Source organism: Neolamprologus multifasciatus, chromosome 11 (assembly GCF_963576455.1).
Source record: "Neolamprologus multifasciatus chromosome 11, fNeoMul1.2, whole genome shotgun sequence".
Taxonomy (NCBI): Eukaryota; Metazoa; Chordata; class Actinopteri; order Cichliformes; family Cichlidae; genus Neolamprologus; species Neolamprologus multifasciatus.
The window spans coordinates 140,994-160,643 of NC_140449.1; the positions used below are offsets into that span (position 1 = coordinate 140,994).

General features: G+C 42.1%; 1 protein-coding gene across 2 annotated transcripts in view; it reads right to left on the bottom strand.

Moving 5' to 3' along the window:
• The window catches only part of LOC146507524 (protein NLRC3-like), a 39,163-nt gene that overhangs the window by 11,477 nt on the left and 8,036 nt on the right, over positions 1-19,650 (bottom strand). The window contains exons 7-11 of one of the 2 annotated variants that reach the window (XM_085176200.1): positions 18,289-19,435; positions 14,521-14,694; positions 14,134-14,307; positions 13,808-13,960; positions 8,163-8,327 (exon numbers count right to left, since the gene is read on the bottom strand). In XM_085176200.1, the coding sequence (XP_085032326.1) occupies positions 8,163-8,327; positions 13,808-13,960; positions 14,134-14,307; positions 14,521-14,694; positions 18,289-19,435 (1,813 nt within the window). Of the gene's footprint in view, positions 1-8,162; positions 8,328-13,807; positions 13,961-14,133; positions 14,308-14,520; positions 14,695-17,908; positions 19,436-19,650 lie in introns of those variants that run through there. The other variant, XM_085176201.1, reaches the window with a different exon arrangement.

Genomic DNA, 19,650 nt, shown 5'->3' on the forward strand with positions numbered 1-19,650 from the left:
GTATGCAGGTTCCTGGCGGAGCCAGTTTTTAAGCAAACTTAATATGCAAATCACACTAACATCTTTTACTGCAGGATTATAGGTCCGAGGTGGTGCTGCTCCAGAGGAGGAGATGCCCTGATGTTGCCTGGGACGTTATCTAGTTAACCTTTTTCTTTAAGACAGGAATCTGGTTTTGATGAGTTGACTCATGGGAGTGTCCATGCGTCAAGAGGAGGGGTCCAGCATTAACATGAAACAATGAATTAACATTAAACTATGTTTTATATAATTTTTGCAGCGATTTGTGTGATTAACAGTTCATTCAACGGGTATCAAACCTATGCAAGTGGTGCATCCATGTTCAGATGAGGCTTTGATGGCCTATAAGTGAAGTTCACTGAACTAAAGAATGTGGTTTGATGATTGTTGACATGCTCTCCAAATAGAAGTTTTTCCTCCTAGCAAGGAAATATAGGTGCAGCAGTCATCTCCTGAGAAATCTTCAGAGGCCCGGTGAGAAGCAAGAACCATTCCAGGCATAGCTGACAGCCCAGGCAGTGGTTGAGGTCAAAGGTCGAGCTGGTTGGGGCCCATCATGAGATTAGACTTTGGAGCCGCAGCAAGGACCACGAAACTGCGTTGGAATGAGAGCTGTGCCAAGGGGGATTTCCAGAGGCCAACAGAGGAGATTTTGGACAACAGACGGGCACCTGAAGGATGAGGGGAGCGTGCCAAGCTCCATCGACAGCACAGGGGGAGTCTAAGGATGGCATCATGATTCTGTGAAAGCACAGGAACCAGAAGCTATGGTGGTGATAACAGCAGTTTCCTATGAACATCACCTAATGCTGTGTCACTGTACTGTGCATACGATGACACTCTGAAGACTGCTGGGATCATAACAGCAGTAAGATAACTGGACCCAGCACCCTTTCCACAGAGGGGTTTTTCTGCAGAGGATGGACAGTAGAAGAGTCATAAGTATTCCTATCGCAGGACGAAGGCCTAAAGCGAGGTGATGGGGGTTGATAGAGGCCATTTCAAGTGCTTCTGACCACTCCAACTGCCTGCAAAATAGCGGAGAGACCCTCCTGGATACATCAGAGCCACTGCAAAAAGGTTGAGGTCCCAGAGGATTCCACTTCCTCCACAGAAATCAACTAGTAGAGGAAAGTTTCACCCTCACTTGGTTGCTTCAGTGGCGAGGGGGAAGTGCTGATTGGGCGCCCGTAGGGAATTGCTCGCACTTCAACCTCCAGCCATTGGCCAACTTTAGAGTAACCAAGTAGTAGGGTGTGACGGACCTGTACATAGCCATGGGAAGGTGGACCCTCCTGGTTACCTTGACTACGACGCTCACCTTTACAGGACAAAGACAAAATCGGCAAATACAGACTATTATGTCTGTTCCCATATGCCCAGCACGCCTTTGAGACCAATCCAGCAGGCCCAAAATCAGGACTATGTGAGTGATACAAGTGACTGGTTTTCTTGGCTTTACATTGGCTCCTGGTTACAGGTGTTAAAAGGACGACTCATCGGAGTTGGGATATTTCTACTTTTATTTTGTGTCTTTGTAACATGTATACTGCCATGTTTAAAACTCTTGATTAACCGCATAATATTTTCCACTGTTGCTGCATACATAGCCGTGACAAGTGATGATAATGACTCCGACCTGTTGGAACATGAAGACTTTGTGTGACCAATGACGATGTGACAGAAAATGTACAACAAGATGTTACATACTGATATCTCATTTTAATTTATACTGACAACAGGAGGGAACGTCAATGGAAAATTGTACTTAGTAGTCAGTATAATCTTTTAATGATATAAGTTTGTATATGGTAGAATACTGCATGTAACCATTTGTGTTTATTGAAAGGATGTCTCATCCTAGGAAGTCTGTAACATTCCAGGGTGTTCTGGCTTTCACCACCACATCCTAGGAGCATGGGAAAGTTCGTACCTTGTTTTATTGTTTTACGGTAGGATTAACGTAGTTATATCTGTTTCCAGTCTAAGTGGTTTTGGTTTGATGAACTGCTGGACTTTCCAGACCAGCAGTTTTAGGGAAGTCTTTGTGGGGTCACACTCTGACCCCCCGTCACACACACACACATCACACAAGCACTCACTGAAGTGTATAAATAAAGGACCAGGGCAAGTCCTCAGGGCGGGTCTCTGAGTCTCACTCTAGGCTGCCCTTGCTAGCAAGAAAATCTGTGTGTTTCTCCTCTCTGATTCTCTGCTGAAGAAGTGTTTTAGAATATATCTCTTAACAACAACTAACATCAGAAACAGGTGATGTTATTTGTTATATGTCACGGTGTCATTTCTGCTTCTTTCTCCTGTAACAACAGCCCGGCGCCGTGAGCAGTCGCCTTTTTTGCGCTAGCTATCCCTGTACTTTCTACCATCTGCAAATGCCACGGTGTTCGTGTCATCATGAAAGACATGAACATCGAGCGTAAAAACAAAGGAGACTGCTACCGGCTTTTTATCTGCCGATCGCTGTGCTACGGTTGCAAGAAAAAGAAGCAGAAATGACGTTCTCTACGCGTTGAGACGTTCCCCGTCCGTCGGCTAAACGCTTGATTGAAACTTCAATGCGACAGTGACACCAAGTAGAATGATAAATGTTACATAGCCCCAAACATGTCTTTTTCAAAGCCTGCGGTGAAGAGAAAGGTTGGTGATGAGCACCGACAATTTCAGGAAAAGTGGGAAATGCAATATTTCTTTGTTGAGCACAGGGGCACCCCGACCCGTCTTATTTTCACAGAGAAAGTTGCGCTGCACAAGGAATACAGTTTGAAACGTCATTACACAACTAGACATGCTGAGGTGGATGCAAAATACCAGGGAGATGAGAGAGCGAACCGGGTTGCCAGTCTTAAAACAGATCTACTGAGGCAGCAAGATTTCTTCAAGAAAGCAACCAAAGAGAATAATGCAGCAGTCGAAGCCACGTGGTTAGTGAGATGATTGCTAAAGCAGGAAAGCCATTCACAGAAGGGGAATTTGTCTAAAAGTGCATATTGCAGGCTGCAAATATAGTCTGTCCGGGAAAGAAAGGTCAGTTTAGCAACATCAGCCTTTCTGCCAACACCGCAGCAGATCGCATTTCTGACCTGTCAAGTGACATTTCTGACCAACTGTGTGAGAAAGCCAAATGTTTCAGTGTGTACTCAGTCGCTCTTGATGAGACCACAGACATCACCGACACTGCCCAGCTCCCAATGTATGTCCGTGGTGTTGATGACAGTTTTGAAGTGATGGAGGAGCTGCTCACAGTAATTCCAATGCATGGCCAGACCACCGCTCAGCAGATATTTACAAGCTGTGTGATGCCATTGAGAATGTTGGTTTGCCATGGAAGAGGTTTGTTGGAATAACAACAGAAGGAGCGCCATCAATGACAGGGAGGAAAAATGGACTGGTGGCACTTGTTCAAAAAAAACTGGAAGAGGAAGGCGTGGAGGAGGCCATTGCTCTGCACTGCATTATCCATCAGCAGGTCCTTTGCAGCAAATGCCTGAAGTTTGACAATGTGATGTCTATTGTTGTGAAATGCATCAACCAAATCAGATCCAGGGGCTTAAAGCACCGAAGGTTCCGTGCTTTTTTAGAGGAAATGGAGTCAGAATATGGGGATGTGCTCGACTTCACTGAGGTACGTTGGCTCAGCAGGGGAAATGTATTAAAGAGACTTTTTGAGTTGAGAGCAGAAGTGAAGCCTTCATGGAGAAGGATGGAGTTAGTGTTCCTGTGCTAACTGATCCCAAATGGCTCATGGACTTAGCTTTTCTTGTTGATATAACACATGAGCTTAATGTACTGAACAAGACGTTACAAGGCCAGGGGCAACTTGTCAGTGCTGCCTATGACAACGTGAGAGCATTCTCCACAAAACTTGCGCTCTGGAAAGCTCAGCTCTCTCAGACAAACCTTTGCCATTTCCCAGCATGCAAGGCACTCGTGGATGCAGGCACACCATTCAGTGTTGACAAGTATGTGGATGTCATTTTGAGGCTACAGGAGGAATTTGATCACAGATTTGCTGACTTCAAGACACACAGAGCCACCTTTCAAATTTTTGCGGACCCCTTCTCCTTTGATGTGCAAGATGCCCCTTCTGTGCTTCAAATGGAGCTCATTGAGCTGCAGTGCAACTCTGAACTCAAAGCAAAGTTCAGGGAGGTGAGTGGAAAAGCAGACAAGCTTGGACAATTTTTGAGAGAATTGCCTCACCCAGACTCTGCCTGCAGCGGCCCCCAGCTAAATTGAGTTTGAGACCCCTGTCCTACACCATAAATCAGTAAGAGAAGGTACGACCTCTCTCATGGCCCCAAGTGGTGTGTGCATGCCAGAGCACTCTGGAAGGCACACAGAGTCTTTACAGACTACTAAGGATCAAACCTCTATCATCATGCATTCGATTATACAACTCTAAGCATATATGAGTAAATATTTCTAAGCATAAATGACAATCAACAATATAAACCTTACAGCTGGTTTTAATAACAGAATTCATTTGTTTCTCAAATGAGAAAGAACTATCGAGAAACACTCCTAAATCTTTAGTTCTTAACTTTTCCAGTGGGCCAAGGTCAACATTATCTGCTAATGCTAAATAGGCTGCCGTTATTAACTAATGCTAATTTGATGTGAATTAGCATTATGCACTAATGCTAACACTTACTTTTTAACAATGTGAGTAGCTAATGCTAACACTATTTCCCTTAACTTTATAACAATGTGAACGGCTAATGCTAACACTCTTTTTCCTAGCATTACAATATCTGAGCTGCTAATGCTAAGTAGGCCGCCATTAGCACCTACGTCTAATTTAAGGCAAATACGCATTAGAACCTAATGCTCATATCGTTTTCCGTTGCTTTATAACAATGTGAGCAGCTACTGCTAAATAGCATTAGCTAATAACAGCAGTCTAATTTCATGCAAGTTAGCCTCATTTGCATTATAACGATGTGAGGAGTAAGTATGCTGCCATTAGCGGCTAATTCTAATTAGGGGTGAATAATTATTTCCAGCTAATGCTAATATCGTTTTCTCTTCCCTTTTAACAATGTGAGCAGCTAGTGCTAGGTAGGCTGATGCTAGCAGCTAATGCTAAAGCTAAAGCTAATTTGATGTGAATTAGCATTACATTAGTGAGGAGTTAATGCTAAGTAGACCGCCATTAGCAGGTAATGCTAATTTTAGGTGAATAGGAATTGGCAGCTAATGCTAATACCATATTTTCTTGCTTTATAATAATGTGACCAGCTAATGCTAAGTAGGTTGCCGTTATAAGCTAATACTTATATAATTTGAGGTGAATTAGCATTATCTGCTTATGCTAACAATGTTTTTTCATACTTTTTAACAATATGGGTAGCTAATGTGAACACTATTTTTCATTCAATTTTAACTTTAGCCCTGCGATGTGAAGAGTTAATGCTAAATAGGACGCCATTAGTGGCCAATTCTAATTTTAGGTGAAAAACCATTAGCAGCTAATGCTAATACCATATTTTCGCATTTGAAGTGAATTAGCATCCTCCGCTAATGCTAACTCTTTTCCCTTTCATTATAACAATGTGAGCAGCTAATGCTAAGAAGGCTGCTGTTATTAGCTAATGTTAATTTGATGAGAGTTTAGCATTATCGAGTAATGCTAACACTTTTCCCTTCCCTTTTAACAATGTTTGCAGCTAGTGCTAGGTAGGCTGATGCTAGCAGCTAATGCTAATTTGATGTGAATTAGCATTATCCAATAATGCTAACACTGTTTTCTCTTACTTATTAAAAATGATAGTAGCTAATACTAATACTCTTTTCCGTTGAGTAACAGCGAAGTGAGGAGTTAATGCTAAGTAGGCTGCTTTTAGCGGCTTATTCTAATTATGGGTGAATAATTATTAGCAGCTAATGCTAATACCGTTTTCTCTTTCCTTATAACAATATGAGCAGCTAATGCTAATTTGATGTAAATTAGCATTATATTAGTGAGGACTTAATGCTAAGTAGGCTGCCATTAGCAGCTAAAGGTAATTTGAGGTGAATAAGCACTAGTAGCTAATGATAATACCCTTTTCTGTTGTGTTATAATGATGTGACATTAATGCTAAATAGGCTGCCATAAGTGACTCTTTTCCCTTGCATTATAACGATGTGAAGGGTTTATGCTAAGTAGGCTCCCATTAGCAGCTAAAGCTAATTTGAGGTGAATAAGCATTAGCAGCTAATGCTAATACCCTTTTCTCTTGTTAATATTGTTCTCAAACAACAGAATGAGAATGAAATATTGATTCTAACAGGGCCCATAAACAGCATTAGCTTAGCAGCATTAGCTTATCAGAGTTTCAATCATGGTCACACAAATCCTTAGCAGAGCAAAGTGGCCTACTTAGCAATAGCTGCTCAAGTTGTAGAAAGCAAAGGGAAAACAGTATTAGCATTAGCTGCTATATGTGCACTTGAGAACAAATCTATAGAGATTGACAGACCACTTGACTTTCGCGCATTGCATGCCGGTAACTCGTGGCAAAACAATCCAAGTACCGCATCAAATGCAGGCATTTGCAGCACCGCAAAACGTTCATTCTCCGGTTCCAATACCTTCTTGCTTTTTCTTTGCCCCCCAAAAAAGTTATGTACAAAACGAAGGAGAACAATGCCGGTCCGTACAAAGACAGACTTGATGAAAAGGCAAAGAAAAGATACGAGGAAAAAATCAAAGGAGTGAAAGGGTTATACCCTTACGAGCACACAGAGTGGACAAAATATGTTAGCGTGCTGCCCAACTTTCACCACGCTCATATTTATAATTATACGGTTCTTGGAGTGAGTGCATACACTCATGAAGTTCAGTAACTTCAGGTCACTGCAACAAGCCCAGGTACAGTTTAACGACGGATGGGTACAGGACCATGAAATGCACCGTGTAGAACGAAAGACCATCGTATGTATCATAAGTTTACCAGTCTCACAAATCGTCTTCATAAATACACATTCGTTAACCGTTTATTAATAGGACCTTTGAGCTCAACGGTAATTAATTAGTAGTGGAAATAATTTCTGGTTCACATTACAGAAATGTAGCAGTGACAATAATATTGTATGCTGTAATCGTACTGGGCAATTAGTGATAGCATAGCGCCACAATTTCTGTTCAGCGCCAGACTTGCTTGTAACCTATATCATCAATTATGTTATGAACAATGACGTATTAACTACAACAGAAGACTGACCTTTGTGGAAATGCTTGGAGCAGACTAACCTGTGAGCTGGAGTGTTCTGGGACGTTATATTTGGTCTTTGAATGGCTGCAATCCAGGCCATCTGTCGCCTCTTTTTACTTCGGAAACATGGCTCGAATAATTTCTCTTCAACGACGTAATCCGATAAAAAAAACGATCTCTTTACCCGTCGGCTTCATGGCTGTCATGCGACCGGCTATTCCAGTTAATAATACAACAGCTTCTTGACAGTTTTTTGTGTTTCTTTTTATCGCTGTGTAACTGATTTCAATTGAAAGCCTGCGTGCGCTAGTACCTCTTGCCACGAGTTCCCAGAATTCTTTGCGGTTTTACCCTTGAATGACGTCACATTTTCAATCTCTATTGTGAATTCAGCTGTGAATGTAGAGTTTCCAGTAAGCTTCCATTTCCAAATGTTAGCTGCTCCTGTCTGCCTCTTTGTCACACACACAGACTGAAATGATTCACAGCCTTGTTTCATCCTTCTGTCAGTGTCACTGACTGTCACTGTGACTGTGGACATACAGCATGGGAAACATACACATGGCTGACACTTTATTAGGTACACAGTGACCACTATCTCAGGTACACCTGTGACCTAATAAAGTGTATCTAAAGTTACAAAATGTTGTCTCTGTCCAAATATTTATGGACCTAACTGTAGGTCTACTTTTACTTAAACTCTCAACATGACTTATCAGTTATCATTAATGTTCCTGCAAACAGACTCCTTGGAGACCCCCTACATAAATATCCATGTACTATCCAGCTAGACTAGTGTGTCTGTCCGTGAAAATATTCCTGCATGTGTGATTGTTCATGTCTCATCTGCAGGAAACAAACAAAGTGAGTGAAGGACACAGGAAATGTTTCCAGCTCTTCCTCCTCTATCAGACATTCTCTCCATACCTGAGAATCCAACCTGGATCCTTCAGTCCAGCCGACAGCAGCTTAATTCCTGAGTCACCTGGATGATTGTAGCTTAGGTCCAGCTCTCTCAGATGGGAGGGGTTGGAGATCAGAGCTGAGGCCAGAGAAGTACAGCCTTCCTCTGTGATCAGACAGCCTGACAGGCTGCAGACACACAAAACAACAATCCGTCTGTTATCCATCTCTATGGCAGCATAACTAAGGGATGGTTCAGGGTCACCTGATCCAGCTCTAACTATCAAATGTTGTATGTATGTTTTATCAAAAAGGAAAGTTTGAAGCTGATCTTCAAAGTAGAGAGGGTGTCTGTCTCCTGAACTCAAACTGGGAGCTGCTTCCACACCCAGTCCAACATAGCCAGGCTTTCTTTGTGTTTGCTGCTTTGATAAAACCTCAAATCCCAGTCAGAAATGATGAGCATCATCACAGTGATGATCATTTCTCTGTTAACCCAGGCTTTCTGCTTCAGGATCTGTGCATGCTCACAGAACAAGGAGACCTTTAAACATCACTTCACTAAATGGATGGACTGAGCACAGCCTACAGATGAACTGGATGAATAAAGATTTGACCTCAGTGTGCTCAGTTTTACTGTCTATTCCTAACATATTCCTAACATGATAGCTGCACTTTAGAGCTCTAAAACTGGAACTGACACATATTTAAACTCTACATGTTAATCAGTACATTCAGTTCTGACACTCGCCCACAGTCCAAAAAAGGAAACATTGAGATCACATCAGTTTGTCACCAAAGTCTAATTATTCCAGAGGGCAGTATTGATACAACTAAAGTTATTATTATTATTTTTTTAATTTATGTTTTATTAGTTTTCTTATTTATACAACATGTACAACAAATTCAATTTAATCACCGTGAGGAGGAAAGCAAAACCAAACCGAACAACAACAGAAGAGACAAACGGACCAAAACAAAACAAAACACAAGAACAAACAAACAAACCAAGAAATACAATGAAATTATACAAAATCGGGCCTCCCATTTTTTACATATTTCAACCATTTCAACCAATATTCTTCAAATGAGTCCGCCTGGCACTTTAGCCTAAAAATTATTCTTTCCATAACAAAAATATTATATATCACATCAATCCATTCATCTATGGTAGGAATATCCTCTTTAATCCAAAGGCGAGTTATGGCCTTTTTGCAAGCTACCGACAGCACACTGAACAAATATTTATCCGGTTTGCATAGATTAAGACTCTCTAGGTTGCCAAGGTACAATAATGCAAAATGAAATTGTATTTTCTTTTGGAAGATTGTTTCCATGACCTTATGTATTTCCTTCCAAAATGGAACCACACGGGGACATTCCCAAAAAATGTGAAAATGATTTGCTGTTGCATGTCCACAATGTTCTCCCCGTGTTTGCGTGGGTTCCCTCCGGGCACTCCGGCTTCCTCCCACCATCCAAAGACATGCAGCTTGTGGGGATAGGTTAATTGGATAATCCAAATTGTCACTAGGTATGAATGTGAGTGCGAATGGTTGTCTGTCCCTGTGTGTTGGCCCTGCGACAGACTGGTGACCTGTCCAGGGTGTACCCCGCCTCTCGCCCTATGACAGCTGGGATAGGCTCCAGCGCCCCCCGCGACCCTGAAAAGGAGAAGCGGAAGCGAATGGATGGATGGATGTCCACAATGCCTCCAGCATGTTGTATTCTGAGAATAATTGGATTTTTGGGCTGGGGTAATAAAATAACGAAATACATTCTTCCAGCTGAATTCCCTCCACGAGGGGGAGCTTGTTACTGACCACTGCTGCCTACAAATCCCATCCCATTCCTCTCCTGTTAGGAATAGATTGCTCTCTGTTTCCCATCTTGCTTTAACATATCTTGTATCATGACCACGTAGATTGATCAGTGAACAATATAATTTGGAAAAAATTTTTTGATAGAGTCCATTTCTATATGCATTCTCGAATATATTTATAATAAGTTCATTCCCAGTCGATAACTGAGAATTTTTTAGCTTTTTATTCAGGAAGTCCCTCAGTTGCAAATATCTAAAAAAATCTTGATTTTGCAACCCAAACTTTTTCTTAAGGTCTTGGAAACTCATCACTTTTCCATTTTTCAACAAGGTACTGTATGTGGTGAGACCTTTATTTGCCCATGTTTTGAATGTCAAGTCGATCTTACTAGGCAAAAATTCTGGGTCATATGCAAACCATTTAAGGAATCCGGCCCTCTGGTTTAATTGGTGCTTTTTAAGTACTCTCTCCCATATTTTTATTGAACTTACTATCCAAGGGTTGCCCGGGTCTCCCAGGAGTCGTAACTCTGAAGGATCTCCTATCAGTGCCCCGACAGGGAAGTTACCTCCCAAGGACAATTCCACTTCCTTCCATCTTCAACAGTATCCGGGTTTACACCAGCCCACCAGATTTCTTATTTGTGTTGCCCTGTAGTAGTCCTGTAGGCAAGGGAGGCCTAATCCTCCTTTATCTTTGGGAAGCTGAAGTGTTTTGAACTTAACTCTTGGCTTTTTACCCGCCCATATAAATCTTGAGAGGATCCTATCGCACTCTACAAAGTATCTATCAGGGTTTTCTATAGAAACAGACTGGAATAAGTACAATATCTTTGGGAGCATATTCATTTTTATGATGTCCACTCTAGAAGAGATGCTTAGATAGGGGATTAATGACCATCTGCTAATATCTAGCATGATATCTTTTTTAAGTAGGTGGTAGTTGATTTCTTCCAAACTGGTTATATCCATTGATAAGTTTATGCCCAGATATTTGATAGTTCTTTTGTCCCAGCTAAACTAAAGTTACTTTTAAGCAAAGTTGAGTTTTTTATTGTCGGAGTACTTCAAGTCTGAAGTATCACTTAAATGCATTACACGCTGTTGATGGCAGCAAACAAACCACCCAAACAAACAGCAGTGGGAGGCTTGGGCAGACTACGTAGATTCAGCTTGTGGGAGGAGTCTAGATAAACCAAAGAAAGATGGTAAATGGACTGGTTCTTATATAGCGCTTTTCTACTCTGTCCGAGCACTCAAAGCGCTTTATACAGCTAATTCATTCACCCAATCACACCCATTCACACAAGCACTTCTAAGCTTAAGTGCGCAGTATCTAACAATCATACACATTCACACTCCGATGGATGCATCGGAGAGCATCCATCGGGGTTAGTATCTTGCCCAAGGATATTTGGCATGCAGACTGGAGCAACCTGGGATTGAACCACCGACCTTCTGGTTAGTGGCTGATCCGCTCTGCCACCTGAGCTACAGCCAGACAAGCTAACAAACGCCACAGTGAAGTGAGTAGCTACAAACTTCAGGCCGATTAGTGTTGTTAAAGAGAAGTCGGTCTGAGGAACGTTCTTAGGATCAACAACGGCATGTATGAGCCTCCCTCAAGACGCACCATCACAAGAAGAATACATGAGCTGTAGAAAAAGAAGAGACTATGAAAGCCACGGCGTTACAACATGAACCTGCTGTTGGTCTCTCTGGAGACTACTGGGCGTGGCTGGGTAACCATGGTTACTTGGAAGTTACAGTACATGATATTAATGAAGAGTGGGAGCTGCGTTCTATAGCAAACAATTTGTTATGAGGTAATCAGCTGATCTTACTTTAACCGGAAGCCCTTCGCAATAATTGCAAAGACTTTATTTTGTACAACTACCATCAGTTCGTCTGTACTGATGGTAACTTAAAATCACACTAATGTTGTTTAGTTTGTATAGTGTAAGTAGTAGAAGTATACTACAGTACCCTGATCACTGATAGGATAGATTTATGTAGATATACACCTTTGTGTTTAACATTACTGCATTATAGTACTGTGATCTTTGTCCTTATATATGGCTATATTAGCTATACTGACGTATGTACATATATGTACGTACATATAACTGGATATGTAACTTATCTATTCATCTTATTTGTCATGTATTTGTATTGTGTACTTCCTTTTTGTAAGAAACCACACACGTGATCACAGCCACAAGAATCAATCAGTGAAAGAATAAAGTGCCTCAATCCAAACCTTAAGCTCCTTATTCCACACGCTGGGATCATTTGGCCTTCAGTGGTGTTCTGGCTGACACACCGGAGTGACCAGAGTGCTAAAGAGTGAATCAGACACACCAGTGTCATCCCTGATATCTCCACTACATTTAATCATCCTTCAGGTTGTGGCTGCCGTTAGCTGGACTGCTAGTTAGCTGACCTGCTAGTTAGCCAGTGTGCTAGTTAGCCGGTTCGCTAGTCAGCTGGTGTGCTGACCAGCGAACCAGTAGGTTACAAGATGAGCTTGTCTGTCTGATGAGCCAGCGCTCTCTGTCTTGGTCGTTTTGTCCTTGGGCAAGACCTAACCTACCGCTTACTGGTGATGACCAGAAGGGCCGATGGCGCGATATGGCAGCCTCGCTTCTGTCAGTCTGTCCCAGGGCAGCTGTGGCTACAACTGTAGCTTGCCTCCACCAGTGTGTGAGAGTGAATGAATAGTGGAATTGTAAAGGGTCTTTGAGGGTCTCGAAAAGCGCTATATAAATGCAATCCATTATTATTATTAAGAGGATCTTTAGGCCTGACTGTGCTCATTCTTCCTCCAACCTCTCCTTACCAAAGATAACAACTACATCAGTATTAGCTCAATAACAATTTCTGCAATTCAATTGTGGACATTCATTTTTAAACCTTGTGTAAAACGATAAAACCTAAAAGTCTGAGTATTATTCTTTGTGCAAACAGCTCTTGCAGGTTACCCCGGACTTAATAATTAAATAATAATAATAAAAATAACCTTTCCTTTGAGCAGCTGTTCAGGCTACTAAACTCATCCCAGAAATAACAAGGGACACCATTAATAGTGGAGCTACCTTTAACAGGTGAAACTGATTTGACCTATAAGGCTACTGCAGTTACTTCTTATCAGGGTTAGTAGGGAAGACATCTGGATGAGGTAGTTAGTAGTATGTAGTTAATACCGGGGGAGTCCCCTCCCCCACATCGGTACCAGAACCATGTATTATCTACAGGGTAAGACTGCCTGTTTTATCAAACTATGGCCATTACTACTGTGATCATTTGCAGCCCAGTGTGCCGCTCTCTCTGCTGGGATAAACCACTGGAGATCACCCAGTCATCCCTTTCTTTCTCTCAAGAAGAAGTGAAATAAATATATTTATTATGTTACGAGTCTAATATTCATTAAATCAAACTGTAATGAATAAATCAAGCAAGAAGATTTGGTGGCTCCAAATGTTGTAGAAGAAAAGATAAACATCTCATTTTGAGAAATAATCCTTTAAAATTAAGTACTGTGAATAAAAAACAAAGAGCGAACCAATCAGTAGTCGCCAACATCCTCCTAATTTCATTCACAAAGAAATCAAATATATATATTATTGGCCCAAAGGAGCCTAAATCTTTAAATTAGGCAGTACATGAAGTATTTTTTTTTAAATAAACAAAGACATGACTATAACAACTTTTAAAAGTAATTCAGAGTCCAATTATCCACTCAAATGTAAATAAAAGTTCACTTGACAGCTGTATAAAAGTTACCTGCTTATACAATAATATAAGTCACATTTCAAATGATCATCTGTGGAAAAGTTTGAATCCTGACCTGAGAGTTTCCACTGCAGAGGACAGAAGCTTCACTCCTGAATCCTGCAGGTCAGAGTTACTCAGGTCCAGCTCTCTCAGACTGGAGGACTGGGCGCTGAGGACTGAGGAAAGAGCTTCACAGCTTCTCTCTGACAGGTTACAGCCACTCAGTCTGAAAAATAAAAGACAGTCTATACAACAAATACTCATGTAGAGTTTGTTAATACATTTTACAACATTAAATCTTGACTTTCTATTTTCAAAGGAAACATAAATATACTAAGATACAAAATATGAATGAACTTTAATTAATAATTGTAAAAACTAAATGTTTTCTGATCTGACCTCAGAGTATTCAGTTTACAGTTTAAACGTTGTAGTCCAGCAGACAGAAGCTTCACTCCTGAATCCTGCAGCTTTCTGATACTCAGGCCCAGCTCTGTCAGACTAGAGGACTGTGAGCTGAGAACTGAGGACAGCGCTTCACAGTTTTCCTTTGAGAGTTCACAGATGTTAAGTCTGAAGATAAAAACATGAATAAAGATTGTTGTTAAAGTGTAACCAGGGTGCAATAGCTTATTGTATTGTGCTGAGCAGGTTAGTAAAACTTCACTTTAACTTGGAAATGAATAAAAATGCTATGATACAAGGATAACTGGATAAAGATATAAACAAAAACAAACATCAAACACATAAACAAACAGAACTAAACAGAATACAAATTGATCTGACCTCAGAACATTCAGTTTGGCGTGTGGACTCTCCACTGCAGCAGACAGAAGCTTTACTGCTGAAGCCTTCAGGCTGTCGGTACTCAGGTCCAGCTCTCTCAGACTACAGGTCTGGGAGCTGACGACTGACAACAAATTTTCACAGCCTTCCTCTGAGACGTTACAGCTGCTCAGTCTGAGAGAGAAAGGGAAAAAAACCAAAACAAAAAAAACAAACAATATATGTGATCAAATTAAATTTGTTTATATGCTGAACCTTTTTTTTTTTTTTTTTTTAAACCTATGAGACTATGAGTGCTACCAATCCAGTGCACACGATTGGTACCTTGATGGTACCTTGCTCAGGGGTACCACAAGGTAACTATTCGGTGGATTCGACCCCTGACCTTATGATCATGGGGCGACCACTCTGCCTACTGAGCTAATAATTCTGTGTACACTATCATACAATATTAACTAAAACAATTATTTTAGAAAATTTTAGTAATTCAATAATCATTATGCTCATTACCTGTGTACTGTGAGGAACACTGGATTTTAAACACTAGCTGTATAAAACTCTTCCTGTTAAAGGTGCGTATAAAGGAGATGAGCTGAAATCCTGCCTTCCTTCTCTCACCCCAACCGGTCGCAGCAGATGGCCCCGCCCCTTCCTGAGCCTGGTTCTGCTGGAGGTTTCTTCCTGTTAAAAGGGAATTTTTCCTTCCCACTGTCGCCAAAGTGCTTGCTCACAGGGGGTCGTATGATTGTTGGGTTTTTCTCTGTATCTATTACTGTACGATCTACTGTACAATATAAAGTGCCTTGAGGAGACTGTTGTTGTGATTTGGCGCTATATAAATAAAATTGAATTGAATTGAATTACATCCCATTTCAGGTACCTGGAACCTGAACCTTCTCTGGAACCCTGGGACGCTGGCGGGTTTCTCTTGCTTACCTATCTGCTCATCCTCTTTCTTTCTGCTCGCATGATGATTTCCTGGTTGAGTTTGTAAAGACTTTTGCTCAGGATCTTCTTGCTGTGCGGCAACAGTGCTAACCACCGTCCGCTGTATTTTTTTAGTCATTAAATCAAACCATGAAAGATCAGCTTGCTTCTCGTGATGAACCTGTCTGTTTTCGATTCCACACCAGGGTCTGCCCACTGGTAAGTTCGGGGATAAGGGTGGAGGATACTCACACAAACAAAAAAAAACCCAGATTGCAACTCCAAGTGTCTGTGCTAGTTAAACAGACCTTTCAGGCTCTTGTTCAATCAGAACCTCATGGAGTCTGAGTTAGCGAGACAGTTAAACATCCCTCTATGCGCCCTTAATCCGCCCATTCTCACTAAGTCATTAAGTAACCGAGTGTCCCCTGACATAACTCACCGCACAGAGCCTGTCACCCCTGGCAATCACAAGAAAACACTTACCTTTTTTGCTTTTCATGCACCTCACAAACCACTTGTACTCGGGTTTCCTTGGCTAGAATTACATAACCCACACTTAGACTGGTCAGGTCAGAGGGTAATCAGTTAGAGTCTGTTCTGTCATTCAAATTGCCTTGTTTCCGCCCATCCACCCGAACCTGTGAAACCATCAACCAATACTGAGACTGTTTTAGATCTCTCCTCTGTGCCCACCAAATGTCATGATCTTCAGGAAGTATTTAGCAAAAGTAAAGCGCTTTCACTGCCACCTCACAGACCACATGACTGTACCATAGAACTACTCTCTGGCTCCACCCGGCCTTCTAGCTGGCTGTATAACCTGTCTAGACCTGAGTGTGCGGCTATGGAAAAGTACATTAAGGAATCCCTCGGTGCAGGCATAATCCAACGATTGTCATCTCAAGTTGGAACTTCTTTTTTGTGGGGAAAATGATGGCTCTCTCTGGCCATGCATTTACTTCAGGGGCCTCAGTGATATTACCATCAAGAAAAAGTACCTATTACCTCATTAGCTCTGCTTTCAGGCCATTTCACAGCGCCACAGGGTTTACAAAACCCCACCTCCGCAATGCTTACCACTTTTTCCAGATCAATCAGGCAGACAAGTGGAACACCGTTTTAAACATGCCATTGGGGGACTACGAGTATTTGGTCATGCCACCTGGGTTAACTAATGCTCCCGTAATGTTTCAAGATTAGTTAACGATGTCCTCTGGGACTTCCTTGACAGGTTCGTATTGGTGTATCTGGATGATATCCTCATTTTTCCCAAAACCTGCGAGGAACATCAGTCCCATGTCCATGCTATTTTTCCAACGTTTGCTGGAGAATAAACCTCATGTCAAAACAGAAAAGTGTGAATTCCATTCCTCATCAATAACTTTTTTCGGTTACATTTTGGCACGGGGGCAGGTGAAGACGGATCTGGCAAAAGTGAAAGCTTTCACAGAGTGGCCTACCCCTTGTACCCATTGTAGATTCCAAAAGCATCTCCAATGGGTTTTGGGAATAGCAAATTTTTATAGACGGTTCATTTGCAACTATAGTCAGGTAGCTGCACCACTCAAGTCTCAGCATGCATCTGGTCCCCCAAAGCTGAAACTGCATTCACCAAACTAAAGTATCTGTTCACCACGGCGCCTTTTTGGTTCACCCTGATCACAGTTATCTTTGTAAAGGTGGACACATGAGAAATTGGAGAAGGGAGAGGTAAATGATGCCAAGTGAAAGAGAATGCTTTGGGGGGGGGGGGGGAGTCATGGTGCTGTCATGATCTGTGTGAGCAGCTGTGGTTTCCCACTAGACTCTGGTTTCTGCCTTTGGGTGAAGCCTGGTCAGCCTGTCCATTGTCCACACCTGACAGTAATCTACTAGGCTGAATATAACATCAGCACTCTCAACAACTCTGCTAACCTCCTAATCCTCGGATCATCTACTCACCCTTGCAGTTCAGTCACGTTTTCCTGGATGCTGGTCTTCTTGATTCACTCACAGCCACATTAATGCCTTTCGTCTCTTAGAATTACTGGACCACTTTGCCTGGATTCAAAGCTAACAAGTACTCACCTGGACCTCACCACCTGCCTTCCCCAAGTTGCTTTCCAATTGCTGACAAGTAAATGGACTGATTCTTATATAGCATTTTTCTACTCTCCCGGAGTACTCAAAGCGCTCTATACAACATGTACAAGACACATTTCCGGAAACCGACCATAGAGCCCACTTCATGCTCACAGCTTCAAGTACTTGACTTCCGCCATAGTTTACAGTTCATGTTAAAAATTCCAAGTGTCAAGTTCCTGTGTGTAAATAAAGCCTTCACATCTAGTAATATTCAGTTCCTTCACCTTTGTCTGTATTTTGGGTTCACCATGTTGTTCTGGCCACACCGAGGTAACAGATTTATATTTGGAAAAACAGAGAGACGTTGGGGATTGCAATAAAGATGAGACACAAACCAGACCTTAAAATAAGAACATCTGAAGAAGATGTAGGTGCAGTCTGGTAGCTCAAGTATTTGCTTTAAAAAAACAGAGTTAAACTCCTGGTTGTTGGAGACAAGTGAACAACTTGAGGATAATAAACCTGTCAGAGGGGCTGAAGAATCAGAGCTCATGTTCTTATAGGCTGGATCTGGATTGTGCTTTGATTAGAGTTAAAGACAAAAATATTTCAGAAATGCTGACATGTCCAGCTGGAGTGAAATATTTAAAGTATCATATTTGACTAAGTGACTATTTTTTAATTTTTCTTAAAAGGCAGTGGTCTTTGAACTGAGCACCTCTGATTTATTTCCCATGATTTTAAGAATGAAGCGATGAGTTCATGTTTACTTACAGAGCTTTGTTGGAGGCTTTGACCACTGGCAGCAGCCTCAGAAGAGCCTCCTCTGAAGCAGAGTATTTCTTCAGGTCAAAAACATCCAGATCTTCTTCTGATGACAGTAAGATGAAGACCAGAGCTGACCACTGAGCAGGAGACAGTTCATCTGTGGAGAGACTTCCTGATCTCAGGGACTGTTGGATCTCCTCCACTAGAGAATGATCATTCAGTTCAATCAGACAGTGGATCAGATTGATGCTTTTCTCTGCAGACAGATTCTCACTGAGCTTCTCCTTCATGTAGTGGAGTGTTTCCTGATTGGTCTGTGAGCTACTTTCTGTCTGTGTCAGCAGACCTCGTAGGAGACTCTGATTGGTCTGCAGGGAAAGACCCAGGAGGAAGCGGAGGAACAAGTCCAGGTGTCCATTTGGACTCTGTAAGGCCTTGTTCACAGCACTCTGGTAGAAGTGTTTCTCTGCAGATTCTCCTGTTTCAGACTTCTTGGAGGTTGTTTGTTGTTCTTCCAGCAGATTGAGTCCAGAGTTGATGAAGGTCAGATGGACATGAAGAGCAGCCAGAAACTCCTGAACACTCAGATGGATGAAGCAGAACACCTTGTCCTGGTACAGTCCTCTCTCCTCTTTAAAGATCTGTGTGAACACTCCTGAGTACACTGAGGCTGCTCTGATATCGATGCCACACTCTGTCAGGTCTGATTCATAGAAGATCAGGTTTCCTTTCTGCAGCTGATCAAAAGCCAGTTTTCCCAGAGACTCAATCATCTTCCTGCTCTCTGGACTCCAGTGTGGATCTGTCTCAGCTCCTCCATCATACTTGACCTTCTTCACTTTGGCCTGAACCACTAGGAAGTGGATGTACATCTCAGTCAGGGTCTTGGGCAGCGTTCCTCCCTCTCTGGTTTCCAGCACATCCTCCAGAACTGTAGCAGTGATCCAGCAGAAGACTGGGATGTGGCACATGATGTGGAGGCTTCGTGATGTCTTGATGTGGGAGATGATCCTGCTGGCCTGCTCCTTCTCTTTGAATTGGTTCCTGAAGTACTCCTCCTTCTGTGGGTCAGTGAACCCCCTGACCTCTGTCACCCTGTGAACATACTCAGGGGGGATCTGGTCTGCTGCTGCAGGTCGTGTGGTTATCCAGACTAGGGCTGGGACAACGTGTCGACGTAATCGATTACGTCGACGCGTAAAATACGTCGACGTAAAACAATTTGCGTCGATGCGTCGTCACTTTCAAAAAAATACATGGCGGCAGCGAGTAGCGGTAACATGAGTGAGGCAGTCGCAGTTGACTTAAACCACTCCACCCGAACACGCAGTTCTACAGTATGGGGATATTTTAACCGAAAAGGAAATG